The 22,334-nt window shown below is 38.2% G+C and overlaps 1 protein-coding gene across 1 annotated transcript in view; it reads left to right on the top strand.

The window, feature by feature from the left end:
* Nucleotides 1-22,334, top strand: part of LOC145983761 (metabotropic glutamate receptor 7-like) — a 706,759-nt gene that overhangs the window by 677,532 nt on the left and 6,893 nt on the right. The window contains exons 8-11 of the mRNA XM_083116810.1: nucleotides 4,115-4,241; nucleotides 9,332-9,437; nucleotides 17,217-17,721; nucleotides 21,641-21,945. Coding sequence (XP_082972936.1) covers nucleotides 4,115-4,241; nucleotides 9,332-9,437; nucleotides 17,217-17,721; nucleotides 21,641-21,945 — 1,043 coding nt within the window. The remainder of the gene's footprint in view (nucleotides 1-4,114; nucleotides 4,242-9,331; nucleotides 9,438-17,216; nucleotides 17,722-21,640; nucleotides 21,946-22,334) is intronic.

Genomic DNA, 22,334 nt, shown 5'->3' with positions numbered 1-22,334 from the left:
CAAAATATGTAAACATTTACGTAACTTCTCATCCTATACGTAAAGTAAAATAAAGTAAATGTGAAGTTTTCCCCTACGAATTGCACGAAACCATGAAGGTACGTAGGAGGTGCGGAAGTAAAGGTCGAAACATTTTCTTGATCTCGGTCGATGAGAGGCTGGGTGGGTCTCAGAGGAATCAACAGAGAATCGAACACGACCCGTAAGCCAGACACCTTACCAACTGGACGGCCGCGGCTCGTTTTCATCTCATTTTCCAAAATTACAAAAATAAATAAAACTACCAGTTCACAAAGTATATTTAGGAGAATATTATGTATTTTCTACCTCATCGAAACTGTCTTTCTCTATCCGCGAAAACAAGCGTGACGTCATAGTTAAAAAATGCCGATTTCCTCTCTTTTTTTCCGTGGGATGCGGCTCTATTGATCCAGGAACAAAACGGGAGGAAAAAAGGAGCAAACTGCTCACATCGGTCTTGTCATCCCGGATAAATTCAGTACAGCTCAATGTTCTCTTGTCTCTTGACACGCGACACTGGAGAGTCCCAGCCAACTGCAGAGACGAATGAGCATCTTCTCCGTGCACCTGTTCCAGCGCAGAACCCATTCCCAGGACGGACTCATCCATTGTCAGGAGCACCGGGCTGGGAAGATGTCTTCTAACCTCATGTGTTATTCATAAGGGCTTGTGGCCCGCTATATTTTCCCAGGATTGCCCATATCCGTTGCAAACTCAGTTTGCGTGGCCAGTGTCACAAACTAATTCGTGTTAGCAGAATGAACTTCCATGCCGCACGCTTATAACATTAAATAAATACCAGATGCGTGGCTTTTATGCGAAAATTTCTCACAGCAGTTACGATAACGAGGTTAGTTTGCGAACGATACGCGGAACGTTGGATAAGTTATCGTGTTCCGAGCTTTGAATCGAGAGATTCAAGGACTTCGAAGCCCATGCAACCTACGATACCGGATGCTTGTGCATTCGGCAGGTCTCGGATTCAAATCCCACGACCGGAATCACTGCCATGAATGTTTCCTTGCACGTCTCTGCCTTACATTTCCCCTGACCTCTCCCTCGTAAAAATAAAAGACGTGAATTAAAACTCAGCCATGTGTAGTTTACAAAGTTTTGTTACATATAGACAGATTTAGCTCAAATTTAATACGAGAAACTCCACGTAGTGGAACATAATTTGCTAACGTGTAAAGCTTAACGCGTCAACAGAACGCAACAGACGCGTTTCCGGTGTCTCAGTGGGCGATAACCTTCAAGATAACCTGTAGACTTCTGGCACCGAAATTCCGCGTTTCGGTTTCTAGCGTTTTCTTGTAGCGGGTGTTAGAGCATTTGATTTCAATAGAAGCAAACAACAGAAGTTCTGTTGCCGCGTTTCTCCGCGTCTCAGTGGGCGTTAAACTTAACACGTAATGGCATATCAACTAACGTTTAAAACTTGCTAGGTCTCCAGTGACACCCATTTTTTTATTATTATTATTTTTAATTCAGTAATATAAATTCAGTGTATAACACCGGTCAATCCATACAGAAAACCTTTGTTATATTTTTACTGAATGCGTTTATAATTGATGATATTTTACTTCCATTTTTAAAATTTAATAATTATTGAAAGTGAAATAAACTAAATCATTAATTAAATAATGAAGTTTTCTGGCATTTCTCACTTCCGCGATAAGTTTTTCTTTTCACTCGTAAACTGTCAAATAGTGTCAAGTAGTGCCAAAGGTTAGACAAAAATAGTACCCATTGTTTCTGAACAAATGGGAGCCTCTCTGATGGCAAATCCCCGGTAGACGCTTTTAGGCACTTTTGTGAACAAATAGAGCCGCTGACCTTCCAGGCTGCAGCCCCGAGCACAAGTTCTCTGTAATCTGAAATTTTATCCACAAATTTGAACTTTTCCGCAATTTTGGGTTGGAAAGTCAAGCAATGGATGCTATTATTGCACACCCAAAAGCAACTTTTAATTCGCACTGGCTACAACAGGGAAGGCAGGTGCCATGCGTACACACACTTTTGAAAATGTTAAAAATTGGCAACTTGTATGTGTGCGTGTGCATGTGTTAATGTGTGTGTGTGTATCTGTGTGGCCTCACGCCAAATTCATACGTCCCAAGTGGTATGTCGTGCCATTTGAAATCAAATCTTGGGAGAGATAAATGCAATGCCACTCTGAAAGTTTTACTATACTCTATCCCCGGAATTGGTGGAGCAAGGCCGCTCATAGCGGCAGAGAAGGAGGGGGTTCGAGTGGCCTCAGCGAAGCATTACACGCTGCGTTCATTGGAGGAGCCGTCTCGTGTCACTCCTTGCGCACAGACTTTGTTTCTTTGTATCCAGAGATACCCGGGACAGAACATAGAGTTGACGAGCTGTATCTTTGCGGGTGACCTAAGCTACCCTGAGCTGAGAGTTTTCCGTAGTTGATTGATCCATAACTCTTACAAAGTAAGAGAAGAATGAGGACCATTGGCTAAGGCAGTTTGCGCTCCTCCCCACCCGGTCTTGATCAGGGTTCACCAGCAAAGATACAACTCGTCAACTATAACTGCTTTACAAACCTTACTACGACGTGTAACAAAAGTATTCTCCGAACTCTGAAACTTTTCTCTTTAAAGTTCTGTAGTTATATTTCAAATATCATGTGAGAGAGATTGATTTATTGGACAACATTGTGGTTCAAAATTTTGACTTGCATATGGATACGGTTTCTAATTCGCAGCAATAACCATAGCAATGAATTAATTGTTCCTTGCAAGCAATGGAATGATTTCCTTCTTATCAAATCTTTCATTTTACCCGTTTAATGTACACGCCTGTTCAGATAAAGTGGCATATATTTCAACTGTTCAACACTTTATGTATACAGGAGTGTACAATATTACAGCTACATTAGTTATATTCTGCGAGAGAGAGTTTTGAACTACTACTTTTTTGTTCATATTTTGATACTTTTTGAAGTGTTCAATTGTGTCAGTACAATTTGAGATCGCAGTCCATTATCTTTGTAGCATTCGTTAAAACAAAAAATACTCTCTAATATTGCAAATTCTTGATGAATAATGAAAAAAAAACTGCTTTTGCTTGAATCAGAAGGAGTTAGAGGGGAGATATTCCTTGTATTTCCCAATCTTTGGTTCCAACACTGATTCTTTAATGCAAATGTTTATTGACACGTATTCCTAGAAAAAAATCCTTGTAAATGCAGTTATTATTAGAATTCAAGAAGTAGCTTAATGAGACCGGTAAATTAATTGAACGAGTTGTTCCGTTTCTGAGCTGCAAGAATTAAAATTTTGTTTCTGGCTCTGGAAGAAGATGAGAGATTTCGTGTGGTTGTCGTTTATTTTATTTTTTTAATATTCTCAGGACTTTTCGTTAAAAAATTAGACAAGCGAGAGAAAATTTCATCTTGCAGGACACATTTTTATGGCTGTTCCCAAGTATATTTACGACCAGAACCGGCCGCTGAGGGACTGCATTTTCGAAAAATCAATTTACTTTTCAAATGAACGCCAATATACCTATACTGTATTCAAGCATGGGTGTATCCAGGGCTGGGCTAGGGGGCAGGCACTCCCCCTTCCTCAGGAAAATGAGCTGTGAAGAACGTAATTCTGTTCACCGTTGTTTTTTACGTGGAAAGGAAAATAAATGTTATTCCTTCTTTATAATAAATCAAAATAAAGTATTGCTCACCCTAGAAAAGTGTTTGTCCCCCTAGAAGAAATGGTTTCTTTGTCCCCAACCCCGGGATAAAAGGTCTGGGTTCGTCCATGTATTGAAATATTCGTTCCTACAAAAAATTGAAACTCAGTTCTGATCACCCTACAATTGTTTCTACTATGACTGATTTCACGAAGATGAGTATGATACTTTTTTAGTTTGTTCGCTGACTTTCTTACCGCCTCAATGGCCGAATATTCCGGGTTCGAATCCTACTCATGCATTGCATGTTAAGTTTGTTCATTCACCTCTTCCATCCATTCACGCAGTATCTGTGAATGTCAATATGCTACTGTTCATTAAAATATTTAAATTGTGTCGAAATTGTGTCAGAATTTGCATTTTTATTCTTCTTTTGTTCTAGGTCCACAAGGTTCTGTAGTGCGATTTAACAAAGATGGTGACGCTTATGGGAGTTACAACATTTACCAATACCATAAAATCAGAGATGACAAGTATGATTATGTTTTAATTGGATCCTGGACACAAGGGTAAGATTTTTTATTTCCAAATTCTCATATTTCCAAACCCAAAATTCTATTATAGTATATTATTTTCAGTTGCCCTGTTTGTGTAATATGAACAAAATCGCAGTCACAATAGTGATGTGCCATTACATTTGTAAGTGAAAAATGAAGTCGTTGTTAAATATGTCAAAAAGCGAATATAGATTTATTTTAAATTCTCTGGAATATGAATAGCCATACTACCCCTATGCTATTCATACCACAGTTATTTGTTCTAGCCTACATATCTGTAAAAATGTTCGTAGCTTCCACAATATAATATTAGGCCTCAGAAACAAAGTTTTCGAGATATCTATTTCTATATTGGTTATTTTACAAAAAATTCTAATGAATAACATGTTGATTGATTTGGTATATTTTACCTCGCTTTTCAGCTACGTGTGTCTAATCAAGAAGAAGAGGATGAGTGATGTTATGATGAAATTGATGAAGGAACACTCACAAAGAACACCAATGCCCAGTCCGGGATTTGAACCCGGGACCCCTAGTGTCGCAGCGCAGCACGTTGTGCTAACCACTCCGCCACGGAGGTCGGCTGAATGATGTTTTCACTACATGAAAACAAGTCCAGAAAGCAATTGTATATTTAGGCACTTTACCACGTTGAGTGGTCGACTTACAGTCTTACCAGTGCAGGTTCTAGGTCCGAATCTCGACGAAGACAATGAGTTTATCGTTTGTGAGTACCCTCGGAGGCTTTGGTGTCTGGACTCTCAGCCAGTATAATCCCATGCGGAGTTGTGTTATGTCGCATTCATGTGTATTTGTGATCGTCCTTTTATCAGTTTCATTTTATCACCTTTCTTCCTCATCGTCGCAAGTGCCGGCCCCTGTGGCGGAGTGGTTAGCACATCGTGCTACGACACCAGGGGTCCTGGATTCGAATCCTGGCCTGGGCATGGATATTTGTGAGTGTCCATTCATCAATTTTCATCATATCGTCACTCATCCCCATCTTCGCAAATTAGCCAAAAGTTGCACAAAAGGCGAAGTAAAATAAAGCAAATAAAGAAAAATCATCGTCGCAAGTAGCCAAAAGTGGCAGAAAAAAAGTGACGTAAGTGATTTATATTTCAAAACTCAAGCTGTATCTCACTTTTACATAAAAAATATGGAAATTTGAATTTTTTCGAAATACGAAATTGTACAATTTTATTCCATAAAATGAAAACAACGAATAATGTCTAATTTCCATTGATTGTTTTTAATGAACTTTCATAATAAATTAACGTAAATTCGTAAGAAATATTAAAAATTCCATGTCATCTAACTGCAGTAAGGATTTTCTTATATCTTTTTCACCCATCTTCATACATTTTAAATGCGGACGCAGAAACTCGCAGTTATATTACTTGGTCGTCTTTCGTATCTCTCTCAGGTTCTTTCTTACTTCGGGCATGATAATAAAATATGAACCAGCTTTTGAATCTCAAGGTTGTAAAACTTGACAAGAACGGGACATGTGGGCTTGTAGCCTTATTGCCATTCCACAGGATGCATATACAGAATTTTGTGAACTTCTCCTATGTTATCTTTCTCTGTAAAGCCACAAGAATAAAGAGGGTCACAGGTGGATGGTTGGTTCTGCTCTCGGCTTCTTATAAAAAGCTTTTTACGTCGCCCATTTCTTTACATTTTTCCATTTTTATTCACACTTAAATTTTCGTTCTTGGATTTTCGCTCCGATTAGCTGGACGTTTTAGAAACTTCGTATTTCGCATAATATGTTTGTGTGTGTGTGATGGTCAGTAATGTTCGGCTCCGAAAATATCCGGATATGGATCTTGTCAGGAAAATAAGGTATCCGGATTTTGGGTACCCGGATACATTATTACCCGCAACCCGGATATTTCAGAATCCGGTTCCGGCCATCCTTAGATCGTGTTACGCGAGTTGAGACGGCTCAAGGTCAAGCTTCTAGATCCCACCCTGGACCAAAAGGGTTGACCTACTACACTGCAAAAGAATAGCCTCTATTATACAGGGTGGCACACGAAAACGTGGCCTGGATCAGCAACATATTATATTGACACGTCTACTTTTTCGTGTGCCACCCAGTAGAATAATGGCTAGCGCTTTCGCTATGTAAACAAAAAGTCCCTGGCTTTTTTTTTCTGTAATGGGATGCAATGGTTCGGATTCCACTTCTACCTGAGCATAAAGCGGACCTTCATTTTCCCAGACTTTACATTTTTAAAGAAAATGTGCCAGGCCAGCTAATAGTTTGCTATACTTGGTGGTCGTATACGTACATGCAACCAAAATATCACTTTAATATCAGAATCTTAATTCTTTACGTTATTTTATAGTGCACTGTTTACACTATTCATAGGGCTACCGTAAGCCGCAAGCTTCGAGTGAAAGAAATATTGTTCAATTGTCATGCATGGTTTGGTAAAATAGGTTAATCGAGCCAGTCTCCGTGGCGTAGTGGTCAGCATCGTGAGCTTCGAAGCTAGAGTTCACAGTGTTGAACTTGATAAAGGCATCATCATCCATTTCATCATTTATCTCCATCGTCAGGATTAACCACAGAGGTAGAAATCGTTAAAATAACCAGAATATAAATAGATAGGCTAATTGGAACTGCAGATGCTGCTTAAAGTAGGATTCGAACCTCTGAAATGTGTCACCGGGAATCCTGGCTAGTGTGAACAGTTTACATAAAAAATATAATAAAACGTTATGACATTAAAAGGAATCATAGATCCTCTTTTTCAAAATAGTTTCCTCTGAAAATTTTTCATGGAAGATATTTGAATGGACGGGAAGGTGTTCTAAAGATTTTGTTTACGGTACAGGAAAGGAGTTAGTAATTGTAGCTTTCCTGACGACGTGATTCGAACAGGTGTTCTCGGGTTACCAGCCAGGTTAAATCGGCGTTAGCTTACAACTTTCGAGTGCATATACATTCCTCTGATTCCCTGAAGATGAGAGCAATTTATGTAGTCGAAACGTTGGAAGCTAACGCCGATTTAACCTGGCTAGTAACACGAGAGCATTTGTTCGAAGGAACGGAGTTGCTACAAAACCCAGAAGTATATCGTCCTGCTTCAAGTGTCTGAGATATCCTGAACAATTTTCACTTGGGGATAATATGGACCAACTACGGCTCTCTTCATGAAATATTTATGATGTTTTCACTGGCGTAATTTTTTTTTTTTACGATTTTATTTCTGGGAATGTTAAGGTTCTTTCCCGTCCCGATCGTTCCAGGAATATGTTACTTTCACAGTTGTAGCTTAGAACTAGAGGCATTTAAAATGTAAGTGTATTGTATTAGTAAACATGAATTTCTATATTTTACAGTCAACAACTTCAAATACAATTATTAGTATTTCAACGTGACAACGTTAGAATGCTTCAGATCACATATTTTTTCTTGTATTATTATATTATAAGAAGTACATCTTTCTATATTCTAAGCATCATATAACTATTTGTTTATGTGATGAAGAGATGTAGAGTTCAATTTAAGAAGATGACAGATTATGATTGAACACCATTGAATATTTTGAAAAGAAAGATACATGTAGACACATTTTACAATTATGAATGCCATACAATTTATATGCACCAATATATGTATCGTATGAACATGTCTTATTCAAGCTGCTAGAGATAATAACTAATCTCACTCCTTTCCATACCCAGTTCCGCCGACGTTTTCCTCTTTTAAATATTGTGTTGCAGATTTCATATAGTCATAAATCAATATATGTGAATAGAAATATTAATCATGCAAGTAGAAACGTTGTTGTTTCTAAAAAAAGATAACATTTTCAACAATTTCAATCCATGCGATTAATAAAATTTACTCTCTTTGAACTAAATTTATCGTTGTCTGCTTCTCTTCTCTAGTATTATAATGTGAAACTTTTTTTTTCAGTTTTCACGGAAAAGAAACTACACCAAGCCGGTAAGTTTCAATTTGTTCCATTTTAAATGTCCATATAAATATTCTACATCACTATATATCACTGCATGTTTAATAGCAAGTATAGTTAGAATTTTATGCATCTTAATTTTACATTTATCAATTCTAAATTTGTTTAAATCTAGAATAAACTTATTATTGCATATGGTTGTAAATGTAAATGTAAAAAGAATAAAAATGCAGATTATATTCACAAAGTGTAACAAATATACCTTCATGTGTCTCTTCTTGATTGTTCGTAGTGTATATTAATTCAGAAGGCATGAGCAACTCAGTGTGTGTGAATTTATTGATAATGAACAGAATAAAGATCCTAGAAAACGAGACTACAACAATATACATACCTGAGAAATAGACAGAAGTAATTTGTATTATCACGTTACAAGGTCACTTGAAAATAATTGATATTCCAAAGAACTGAACAAATATTTTGTTTCGAGTTTCCTTGTATTTTCTCTATATTATCTAATTTAACAAGATTATTATTACAGTTGTACATGCTATATTTTAATCTTTCATTACATCCAATGTTTGTTTATTGGTATGGCGGTAATTTGTGTTTCTATTAAATATATTTCGTATTTTTTTTTCTTACTTCAATTTTTTGCTTTTTTTTGTTCATAGTGTTTTAACACGATATCTGCCAGGGTGGTTTCACCAATTTTGCCTCCTGCGCCAAGGTGATTATTGGACTTTTATCGACGTGGCAGAGAATGTGTAATTTGAACTTCTCCGTTAATTTCCATGAAACACTAGGCTATGTATCGAAATAACTAATATAATTTATTTTTATTATTTTTAAAGAAAGACAAATAAGCTCTTCCATTTTCCAATTTGATACGAAACAACCTGTGCTTTTCGTGCCAACAAGTACGAATTTTCCACTGGAAGAAATAAAGACATATCAAGACCTGACATTAGTAAAATATGAAACAAGTATGAAATAAATATAATGTTTCAGAAAATAATTAACACATTTGCAAACGAAAGGACGGAAACAAATGTGGAATTTATAAATAAAGAACAAACATAATTTTCAAAATAGAAACCTGTCTCTGCTCTATATTTTTGTGCAAGTTTACCTATGCTAATTATTCATTTCTTTTTCCATCAACAGATTAGAACTTAACACTAAGCGAATGAAATGGAAGGGAGAGAACATGACTGTTCCCAAATCCATCTGCAGCGAGATGTGTCCTATGGGACACATAAGGAACTTTCAGGTAAACTAAAACATAATATATTTGGGATTGAAAATTAGATAAGTTTTTCAAAAATGCGTTCATTTAGTTTACATAAATATAAACTATATTTATTCATATTACGGCAGGATCACATTAAATCTTAATGTGATCCTGCTGTAATATTATTATTAAGTATAGTTCATTTATGGGTATATACTTAATTTAATTTTGGGTGTTCATTATTATTAACGTTTGTACGTTTATGATATAATTATTTTTGTTGGGATTATTATTCTAATGTTATTGACAAATAACTGTAAAATTTTATAGAAAATTGCGAACAAATATATTTTGTTTAAAGTGGTATCATGGAAAATAGTGATTAAACGAGCTGATTACAATAATATTTAATTATATGCTGGTAGTATCCATAATATTCTTCTATTTTTGCAAAGAGAAGATGAAGATTACCTATGTTGGTAAAAGCTGCCCTACTTTATTAACTTATGGTATATTTTAGTTTATATTATCACTAAAAAACGCTTCTTTTAGAACTCACGCAGCAATTTTCCCTTCTGGTGCTCCTTGTAATATTGCGTAGAACAAAAAAAAAGCCTCACAAGCAACAAGCATTTTTGCAAATAGAATCGTTCCTTTTGCCACCGCCAGGCACAAAGAATTTTAATTTTCTTCCTCATAAAGCCCTTCACGGAAATCTCATAAATATACACCAATGAGTGTCCACATGTAGACACGCATTTAAAAAAAAGTGTAGAACAACAACAAAAAAGGGGGCTTCGAAAATTAAAAAGCAGAGCGTTCTGCTCGCCCAATGCTCATATTTTCGCTCAGTCTTGCATGTGGCATGCAAACAACTACAAGAATGAGTAAACGTTGGGATTGGTTCTTTGATGACAAAAGATGATTTGCAAGCGCAGGATGTGGTATTTCGGATGAGAGGCAGGTTGTTTGGAATCCTCAGCCCATTATCTGCGAAACTGCACAATGGGACACTAATTAAGTACAAAATCCATGACAATGCTCGACATCGATTCATGATTCTTTTGTACGTGCAGTGTACGCTGATGCGAATGAAATGGTATCGATTTGTACGATATAATGCAGTCGACTCTAATGGACTCGGTAACACATGTGTTCTTGTCCAATCTTGCGTTGTGTCTTGGTTGTTACTCTCACCTACTGTAACCGCGGCACATTTATTACGCAAACACAACTTTTACTGGTCATAATTACTTAAAGAAGAGGTAAAACAGATTGCGTGTTCACTTGCAACTCAGGATGCTAAGTTTATAATCCTTTTCCAAACTGTACGCAAACGATGACGCAAGAGTACGCACAGTCTCGTTATGGTCTCGTATAGGTTCTCGCTCAAAGTATCACAGGTTCCCCAGTCTTGATCCCAAAATTGATTATACGAGGGTTGGATAAAAAGTAGTGGCCCACTGCTGACACGTGACGGCCATAGGGTTTATGAAACTGATAACGGAATGTTGATTGATTGAATATTATGGGCACTTTAACAAATAGGTTATGTCGGCCAGTCATGTAATACGAGGATTAACCCCTTAACTAAAACAAAATTGAGGACACGCCCCTAAAAAGAAAATAAAGTGTCTGTTAAAAACTTTCTTACTCAATTTTTTAAACTAGTTCATTCATGCATTTCTAAGTAAGAACTAAAACTATACTGTCTGTGAGGACTAAAATCTTCTTACCTTAAGTTTAAACCTGACGCTGTAAAGGTGCATTCAGCACGTACAGGCACGGACACTTCTGGATTGTAACAATCCCATTAACTTTCAATGGAATCATTACAATCCAGAAGTGTCCATGACTGTACAAGGACAAACACAGGACAATTACAGCCTTACGGAGGATCATACTGGCCGTAGGTCCAGACGCCAGAGCCTCGTTGGCCTGCAACATTGCAGTTACCGGGATGTACTACGTGAAAGTGAGGTTGAATTTTGGGTGCCTTACCAGAAGGTCGTCCCTTACACCCCGATAACGGAATGTGACACGAGTAGGTGGAGTGAGTGGTGACTGTTGTTCAGTTCAGTCGCATTATGTGTTGCTTTGAAGTGAAGGAGGATTGTACAGTGTCTCTCAAAAGTTTTAGGACAACGACATTTTAAACTAGGCAAAACAAATTACATAAGACGCTGGTGGGTTGCGTGCAGAGTTAGGCTCAATTTCAGGGTTGCCATATGCACATTAGATATTTATGAAATACGCGAAAGGAATAAAAGGAAGTATTATTGTATTAAACTCTAAAAAAATATCAGTATTACATTTGCCGCAAATGAGAAAAACTTTCTGAAAGAAAGAAAACCGATTTTCTAGTATTTCATCGCAGATGAGTCTACACAAAGGAAAGAGAGGAGAGAGGAAACGAAAGGGGACAACAAATGAGAGGAGAAAAGAGAGAGCGAAAGGGGAAAAGGAAAAGTAAAGGAGGGAAGAAAAGATAGGACAGATGTGGGTAGGAGAAGCATTGAGGAGATAGGGAAAAGATGCGAGGAGAGATGAGGAAAATGGAGCAAAGAGGAGAAGAGAGGAGGGAAAGGGAAGAAAAGAGAGGGGAGGAGAGGAGAAGAGGAGGTTTGAGAGCAGAGGAGGAGACGAGAAGAGGGGAGTTGAGAGTAGAGTAGAAGAGAGAACATGAGAAGAACGAAAAGAAGAGGAGAAGAGTGCAGTGGAGTCGGAAATCTAAGACAGGAGAGGAGATAAGAGGAGTGGAGAATAATGGGATGGAGACAAGAGGCGAGAACAGGAGGGAAGGCGATATGGCATAGCAGAGGAGAAGAAGGGGAGAGAAGAAGGAGAAGGAGAGAAGAGAAAGGAGACGAGAGGAGAGATGAGGTATTTATGGAAAATATTGTCTCAGCGTCAAGCATTGATGCATTGATCAAAATATCGACATGTAACATTCAAAAATATTTTAAAATGAATTGGACAATGTATATTAGATAGGTCGGAAATGCCTATTGGCCGAGTTCAGAACGAGATAAAATCTGCCACGTAAGATCTTTGATTTTACATGCGATTATACCACCAAAAACATGAATGTAATTTTCATATTTATAAGAATTTTCCTCCACTTCTCAGTTCGTTGAAATGGAGGTTTTGTTATTTAACATTTATCCTCCCCCATCGTTATTTCCAAAGAGAATCATTCCGTTTCACACTCCGTAGACAATGAACACAATGGGATAGGTCTAAAACTTACGAAAATTTTCTGCCACCGGAGGGGTTTGAACCTACAACCATCAGGTTTACAACCTAGAACGGTAACCACTAACCTACAAACTTTCGTTCTTTAGACTAGCTAGGAGGAGCTGACCGGTGTGAATTGTAGATGTAACTTTCCTCCTACATGTAATGTGCAAAGAATACTTGTTTGTAACATAGGAAACGAAGGTAGTACGAATCAGCGCAAACATTTAATGGAGAATTGCACATGATGAAAACTTTTCATTCGAAATTTGCGGAGGTATCCTTGCATTGAACTGGAGTGGGTAAAGGAGTAAAATTAGTATAATAATGTCCTGAATTACCACAAATATAAATAGTTATTTCATTAATATTTGTCAATGTCCTTGAAAGTACACAATTATCGTTAGAGTATCACAATTCACGATCGTATACGTAAAAATATCCCTTTCAAAGTGTGTCAATTCATTTATTTGTTTAATTTTTTTTAGTAAATTCCAGATACAGAACAATGTAGCCACTCTACACTGCTATTACATATAATGTTACAATGCTCTTGTTTAATAAAAGGAGAATTTTTAAAAAATAACACTTCGTAAGGAGACTCGCACCTGGGACCGTTAGATGTGCATTCCAGAACTCTAATCACTACACCACGCTTTTACCTTTCCTTGAAACAACAATTTTTATGTATTCAGTCAGTTCAATATTGTAAATGTCGTTGGATATTAATGTAGTGAATTTTTACTTTAATTTTGAATTGCTTTTCTTGTATTAGCAGCTATCTTCGAGAAAGAAATTTCGAAGTGATGAAGAAAAATATTGGTAGCTGTTGTGAAAATCGAGTTATTTCTTCTAACGTATTATTGTGATTAGAAATTATTAATGGAAAATCTCTAGAGGCTTCTACTTTGCAGGACGCATTAAGTACGCTTTATGCACAGTAAGGCTAATCGGCTCTCGACCTACAGTTTAAAGTGGCCACATTGTGTATCCACCAGGTATCGAATCTGGGACTCCTTGATCACAAGGCGGTGATGTTACAACTACGCCATCGGGGAGGCTTCGAAGTATTTGAATGTTTATAAATAATGTAAGCTTTATTTCAACATGTGAATCCTCAAACTAAGGGAAAGGAAGGTAAAAACGTGGTGTAGTGATTAGAGTTCAGGACTGCACATCTAGCTGTCCCAGGTGCGAGTCTCCTTACGAAGTGTTATTTTTTAAAAATTCTCCTTTTATTAAACAAGAGCATTGTAACATTATATGTAATAGCAGTGTAGAGTGGCTACATTGTTCTGTATCTGGAATTTACTAAAAAAAAATTAAACAAATAAATGAATTGACACACTTTGAAAGGGATATTTTTACGTATACGATCGTGAATTGTGATACTCTAACGATAATTGTGTACTTTCAAGGACATTGACAAATATTAATGAAATAACTATTTATATTTGTGGTAATTCAGGACATTATTATACTAATTTTACTCCTTTACCCACTCCAGTTCAATGCAAGGATACCTCCGCAAATTTCGAATGAAAAGTTTTCATCATGTGCAATTCTCCATTAAATGTTTGCGCTGATTCGTACTACCTTCGTTTCCTATGTTACAAACAAGTATTCTTTGCACATTACATGTAGGAGGAAAGTTACATCTACAATTCACACCGGTCAGCTCCTCCTAGCTAGTCTAAAGAACGAAAGTTTGTAGGTTAGTGGTTACCGTTCTAGGTTGTAAACCTGATGGTTGTAGGTTCAAACCCCTCCGGTGGCAGAAAATTTTCGTAAGTTTTAGACCTATCCCATTGTGTTCATTGTCTACGGAGTGTGAAACGGAATGATTCTCTTTGGAAATAACGATGGGGGAGGATAAATGTTAAATAACAAAACCTCCATTTCAACGAACTGAGAAGTGGAGGAAAATTCTTATAAATATGAAAATTACATTCATGTTTTTGGTGGTATAATCGCATGTAAAATCAAAGATCTTACGTGGCAGATTTTATCTCGTTCTGAACTCGGCCAATAGGCATTTCCGACCTATCTAATATACATTGTCCAATTCATTTTAAAATATTTTTGAATGTTACATGTCGATATTTTGATCAATGCATCAATGCTTGACGCTGAGACAATATTTTCCATAAATACCTCATCTCTCCTCTCGTCTCCTTTCTCTTCTCTCCTTCTCCTTCTTCTCTCCCCTTCTTCTCCTCTGCTATGCCATATCGCCTTCCCTCCTGTTCTCGCCTCTTGTCTCCATCCCATTATTCTCCACTCCTCTTATTTCCTCTCCTGTCTTAGATTTCCGACTCCACTGCACTCTTCTCCTCTTCTTTTCGTTCTTCTCATGTTCTCTCTTCTACTCTACTCTCAACTCCCCTCTTCTCGTCTCCTCCTCTGCTCTCAAACCTCCTCTTCTCCTCTCCTCCCCTCTCTTTTCTTCCCTTTCCCTCCTCTCTTCTCCTCTTTGCTCCATTTTCCTCATCTCTCCTCGCATCTTTTCCCTATCTCCTCAATGCTTCTCCTACCCACATCTGTCCTATCTTTTCTTCCCTCCTTTACTTTTCCTTTTCCCCTTTCGCTCTCTCTTTTCTCCTCTCATTTGCTGTCCCCTTTCGTTTCCTCTCTCCTCTCTTTTCTTTGTGTAGACTCATAAGCGAAAATCGATTTTCTTTCTTTCAGAAAGTTTTTCTCATTTGCCGCAAATGTAATACTGATATTTTTTTTAGAGTTTAATACAATAATACTTCCTTTTATTCCTTTCGCGTATTTCATAAATATCTATTGTGCATATGGCAACCCTGAAATTGAGTCTAACTCTACATGCAACCCACCAGCGCCTTACGTAATTTGGGTTGCCTAGTTTAAAATGTCGTTGTCCTAAAACTTTTGAGAGACACTGTACAAGCGCCCTAACGATATGTTTACGAAACTGGAACAACGCTCCTGGGTAAAAATTGAAGTTATCAATTGATTTGATTTTTTTTTGTTTGATTTGCTCTCTTTTTACTTCGCTTTTCTGCCGCTTTTGTTTAATTACGAAGATGGGGATGAGTGATGATATGATGAAATTCATGAATGGACACTCACAAACACCCATGCTCAGGCTGGGATTCGAACCCGGGATCAGTTATCAATTGAATGTGTCTTGGTGAACAATACTGTTGTCGAGGAGTGCGTGAAGCATGTACGGTGCAATGATGGGTCAAACTGTTCCTTAAAGGTAGAGATTCCGTTCATGACAGCTCCTGTTCAGGACGACCCCAGCACACAATTCATCTCCTTGCTTTCCTGTAGATGGTGATTGCCGATGATCTGCACTTAACTTAGCTGCGAAGGTAGGCACACATCCATGTGATCATACTTCACCGTGCTGCACCTCAACGGCTGACAGTAAATGCTGCATACTGCAATTTCTTTGAACATCACCTTCGTTCAGCATTCAGCAGAAAGCGACGACACTTGTCAACGAATCCCACCGTGCTCAATGACAATGCGAGTAGTCACACTGCCTTTCCGCTCGTAATAGGAGATACTGGAACATTCACCATACTCACCTGATTTGATTTATTTTATTTTTGTTGCTTTGCTTTATTTTACTTCGTGCTTTACTTTTGTGCCACTTTTTACTAATTTGCGAAGATGGGGGATGGTGATGATATGATGAAATTGATAAATGGACACTCACAAATATCCATCCATGCCCAGGCCGGGATTCGAACCTGGGACCCCTGGCGTCGTAGCGCGATGTGCTAACCACTCCGCCACGGGGTCGGCTCACCTGATATGAGTCGGTGCGATTACGATCTCTTCGCCAGAAGGAGGATTTTCAGTTCACAGAGCGGTCATTTTGGGACATCAACTGAGACGGACGCGCTTATGGTGTACGACGCCTTCTGCAAGTGTGGGAGGAGGTGGCATGGGGAGAGATTACTTTGAAGGTACAATTACAGAAGTATTGCCATTACTTTTTCTCCAACTCTTGTAGATAAATTGTGTACACCGTGTTATTTATACCTTTCGTTGATGCTTAAACCCACACAAAAATACACCCATGTTGAATAATATGTGCATGTGTGAGTATTAGTCATGTTATTTTCATAAAGTCTAACTACGCAAGCCTATTATAGCTCTTTTCCAGTCTTACGACAGGCGCTCTATATGCTGGCAAGGGAAGTGGGGAGTGGAGAAGCGACCAATCCAGCAACGCAGCAACCTGTAGAACGAGATGCACGTAGTAGTTCCTCCCGTCGACGTCGTAACTCTCGGCGCCACCGCTGTTGTCTGGTTGGTCTAATGCGTATTCCCCGCTCCCCACTTCCCTTGCCAGCATATAGAGCGTCCGCCGTAAAAGTTCTACCTATAGCTGCGTAGAACTCTTGCAACTCTATTGGTTCTTGGTTGAGATTACATCATCGATCTAATGCGAACCATGGGAGGTGATTGGTGGCTGAGGACAGTGAGAGTCGCCCTTGAGATGCTGCTCAAAAGACTCAAAGACTTTACGAAAATAATCATACTATACACACAGACATGTTGACTACATGACAATCATGTTTCGTATCATATTCTCAGGACCAGTGCTGTTGGAGCTGCGTTGCTTGTCGAGAGGACGCCTACGCTTTCAACGATACCTGCATTCCATGTGACCCTGGATACGCGCCGAGCGAGGACAAGGACCACTGCAACAAACTAGCAGCGGAGGTTATAGCGTGGTACAGCCCTTGGGCGCTGGTCCCTCTGACATTCTCAGCCATAGGAATCCTATGCACTCTCTTCACCGTTGTTGTATTCATCCGCTTCAACAGCACGCCCATCATCATGGCGTCGGGTCGAGAGTTATGCTACGTCCTCCTCTTGGGAATTCTTATTTGCTACCTGATGTCCTTCATCATCCTCTCCAGACCAACAACGTCAACGTGCACTTTACTGAGAATCGGCCTGGGACTTTGTCTCTCCATCTGCTACAGTGCCATCTTCACAAAAACGAATCGAATTTCAAGGATATTCAACATAGGTATTAAGACCATCAAAAGACCATCTTACACATCGCCTAGGTCGCAGATAGTCATATGCTTAGGTAAGTACTGCATTTTCTTTGCTCATAGTGGTTAATACATAAGATTAATCAATCTTATGTATGCGAAATCTTATTTATATTTGAAATGTTTATAGTACTTGTCTCTGATTCAGTACTAGTCCTGGAAAGGGGTCATTTTTGACCCACTCCAATTTTCTTTTCTTTCTCTCATTAGAACTTACAAATAGGTTCCCGTGGGTTCTTTTTTTTTACACTTTTATTGCATAAGAATGAAATAGCGATTACATAAATTTCAACTTTTAATTTGCAATAAGTTAATGAGATAATTGACGATTATTCTAGAACTACCGCTGTTAAATCTTCATATTTACATATTTTATCTTTCCTTCATAATCACAACCATTGCTTATGTCTAACAGCTGTGTGAAGGTCACCTTGAGATACCATCTTCGCTGTAAATTGGGTAATTTTTGTGCATAATTCACATGTTGAGAAAATGTAATTTTCGTTTAAAATAACGATACCCGTTAGAGGCACATGGCACAGTGGTTCAGGTCCAACTTTAAACTGTAGGTCCAGTCCTGATTAACCTTTCTGTGCGTAAAGTGGGCTTAAAACCACAAATCAATCTCACTATGCTTGATATAACTTGAGTTCAAAGTTATAATTAAAACTGTCTGTATGGAGGGGAAACTGGCGATTTTGATATCTCCCCCGGGCAACTGGGCATAAACCAAAAATTCTATGTAACACGCTAATACAAATAATTTGATATGTAACATTTTGTCGATAAACAATGTATTTAAAAACACCTTTTATCCTCCTTGGTTGATTTATAGCGAACAACAATTATTTTCTTCTAACCATTGAACGTTTAAGGATAAAAGAGCAGGATAGCTGCAGATCTGCTGTGCTCGTTTGAAACAAAGCTGCCTGTGGCTTATGCGTGTGTTTGCTAAGGTGATGGATGATACATTAGCATACGAGCCTTGAGGCTCCTCAATTATTTTAAAAGTTTCAGAGTCGTATTTCGCCCTAAGTCACTTGTGTTATTGGCTTTTAATTGAGGAGAATATTCTGAAAATCATCAGTGTCATGTTTCATTGTTGCAAAAGCATCGCCTTGGGACTCACACTCTCAGTTCCAGAAAAAGGTTTTCTTTTTTCCTTTGTAGGCTATTTGTTTCATTTTTACTACGGGGGAATTTTAAAAACCATTACAGAAGCATTACTGCTACAATTCGAAGATATATAAACCCAATTACGAGCCCACTTCAATTTATGCTAACCAGATCAAAGCAGTTTCCTCTTCACTTGAGCAATGAGCATTAATTGTGATGAGTTTAATGAGCAAATACAAGTACAAGCGTCAGCCACAAGTGTGATGTAATATACGTGTGGCCTCGCATAGCGGTAGAGAAGAAAGGGGGTATCGAGTGGGCAGAGCGAAGCAGTACACGTTGCCGCAAAGGCTGGTAACTGCAGTCGCTTTTCCCCCTCCACGCAATCTAGTTCCCTCGCGTTCGCTTGCTCCAGAGATTCTCGTGACAGAGTATATACTGCGAACGAAAGCAAGCCTCTGCGCAAGTAGTGACGCGAGACGGCTCTACCAATGAACACGTGAGAGGAACGGGATTGCGTGGAGGGGGAAAGCGACTTCGGTTACCAGCCTTCGCAGCAGCGTGTACTGCTTCGCTCCACCCACTCGATCCGCCCCTTTTCTGCAGCTATGTGCGGTCTTGCTCCACAGATCCCAGGGATAGAGTATAGAAAGTTTGTTTATCAAAGTCCACTTTTACCTCAAATAGGACAATCTGGACTGTTTAAAGCAGGGTCCATATCACCGTGTAATGTCTCTCCGCTGGAGTTCGAAACCAGGACCCCTTGATTAAAAGACTCCCCAGGAAAAGCTCTAGAAAATTACCATAATAGGAACACGTGTCTCTTCTTTCGCTCGAAGTTAACGCTAAAAATGAGAAATCGTCACACTGACTAAAGAACACCCAAAGAAGATATAAATTACGCGTGTATACTTAACTTAGAAACCTTGGATGGCCTATAGCACATGTGCATTGTAAGGTTTCATCGTCGTTCATTTGTACATCCAACGGCAAAGATAATAGTAGGCAAATTGCCCATCACTCTTTTCATTATTTTTTACTAGGGCTGAGCCGATACCACTATTTCCCATACCGATACCGATACCCTAACCGATTTCTACCGATACCGATATTTGTATAATTCCAGTATAAAATAAGAAAGGCTAGTTACTGAGTCATACTAACTCGTCACATCACCAGGCACTTTTCTAGAAATATAATTTAGGAAGCCGGTCCGAGCCAAGTGTCTCAGAAATATAATATTTAAAGTATTTCTATTTAATACGTTAATTCTATTTAATTCTATTCGTAATAATTTGCAAATTGATTAATTCGTGCTTAGTTACTGCGATGCGTACGGAGTAATGTTGTATATTTAACAACAGACCGAGAAACGGAGGAAATACAACGTTAACAGGTACCTATTTTGTTCTCTGTTTCTTGACTAAAAATAGTGTTATTGGTATTATTACATGAATAGGTAAAATGACGCTTAAGAATAGAGATATAATAGCACGTATTCATTATCTATTTTTTTTTAGCTTCCGTATAGTGAAGACCGCTAAAATTTGTGTAAAAACAACTGTCCTGGCAAGGAAATTAATTTTTAAAAAAAGTTTAAAAAATGACTATTTTTGAATAACAAGAAAAAATGATGTAACGTCCAGTTGACGAGAAGTTCCTGATTAATATTTTATGTGCATTATTATAATTTACATAAATCTTTAGAGGGGCCTCCCCGATGGCGTAGTTGTAACGTCGTCGCCTTGTAACCAATAGATCCCGGGTTCGATACTCGGTGGAGGCACACAGTGGTTCGGATCCCTCTTTAAACTGTAGGTGAAGTCCCGATTAGCTTATCTGTGCATAAAGTACACTTATTGGTATCGGCTCTGCTCTATTTTTTACTCAATTTCCTGTGTTGTTTTAAAATATGGAGTTCAGTTGATGTGAAACAGATGTTATCCTTTGCTTATTGACGTTCTTATTTCAATTAATGACCATCACATTGTGGAAAACAGACTGATTGAAAACATTTAGTTTTACCTCCTCCTCCCAGTATAAGGTCCAACATATTGATTAAATTGTATATTAATGCGATCGTCACTTTGTTTTTTTTTAAATTTCTTCTCTGAATCTCATACTTTTCGAATTACTATATAATTACTCTGATCCCCGGAAGACACACATCGAACAGTGGTTCGGATCTCACTTTAAGCTGTAGGTCCAGTCCCAATTAACCTATCTGAGCATAAATAGGAGTTAATATCAATAGGCAGTATATAGTTTATAAGAAATAGGAACATTACATTGTTGTTGAGTTAGTGTTTTAAGTCCACTTTATGCACAGTAAGGCTAATCGGGACTGGACCTACAGTTTAAAGTGGGATCCGAACCACTTGTGCCTCCACCAGGTATCGAACCCGGGACCCCTTGATTACAAGGCGGTGACGCTACCACTGCGCCATCGGGGAGGCCCTAGGAACATTACATTTCATTAGAAATATCAAAGGCAATCAAGCAGTTGCGTCGCTGAAAGGGAGCCAGTGTGAGCCACGACTCCCAAAAATTTGGATTGTGTCCCCATCCAGTTCTTAGAAAAAAAAAATATATATCAATACATAATGAAATTATTTTACAATGCAAAATCTTTGGAATTTCTGAGAATTTTTGTCCCAGCCCCTCGCCCTTCATTTTCTCTTGCGCGGATACCTGCAAATAGGTTTCAAAAAAGGTCTAACTTAAGTAGGAGATATTACATTTTAAATGAAGCATAACATTTTCTAGCTTGATTCGTTGGTACACGTTGCAGCCGTAGGCGAATGTAGAAGTTTCTAAAGTGACTCTGTTTCATTTCAGGTATCGTGTCAGTTCAGCTGATAGGAGCTATAGCTTGGCTGATCATCGAGAAACCTGACATCAAGGAGATATATCCCTACCCTCTCACTGCGGTTTTAACTTGTGGTGTTTCGACATTTTCTCTGATGATGTCGCTGGTGTACAACATGGTACTTATTTTGTTGTGCACATTGTATGCCTTCAAAACAAGAAAGATTCCAGAAAATTTCAACGAGGCCAAGTACATAGGATTTACAATGTACAGCACTTGCATTGTGTGGCTTGCTTTCATACCAATTTACTTTGGAACGAACAACGACTATAAGGTATGCCAATTTTTCTACTTAAATGTATTTTAATACTAATATACACATAGTACAGATGCCAAATATGAAGCACAAGTAAATAACTTTTTTCTAAAATTGTCAATATATTGATGTTTTCATTTGTTATAATCTACAACCGTTGTACACAAAGAAAACTAAATGCATCAAATCTGTTTGATGCAGCAGAAAAGCATCGATTGGTCAACCAAAATGTGTTTCCTTTCTATTTTTCACAAGAGTTAGATTTACTGTTTGATGAACTTTTGTATATCGTTTGTACAGTTAACGCCAAAGTGCATCATATGATGTAAGTGAGTATTTCTTTCCATGTCGAGGTAAAATTTAATTCATCAATTAATGCATTTTTCTTGCACCTTCCTACATCTTTC

Source organism: Lepisma saccharinum, chromosome 2 (genome assembly GCF_977018435.1).
Source record: "Lepisma saccharinum chromosome 2, izLepSacc3.1, whole genome shotgun sequence".
NCBI classification, from domain to species: Eukaryota; Metazoa; Arthropoda; class Insecta; order Zygentoma; family Lepismatidae; genus Lepisma; species Lepisma saccharinum.
Note: the sequence above shows the minus strand (reverse complement) of the source record. Positions and strands in the feature narration are given on the sequence as shown.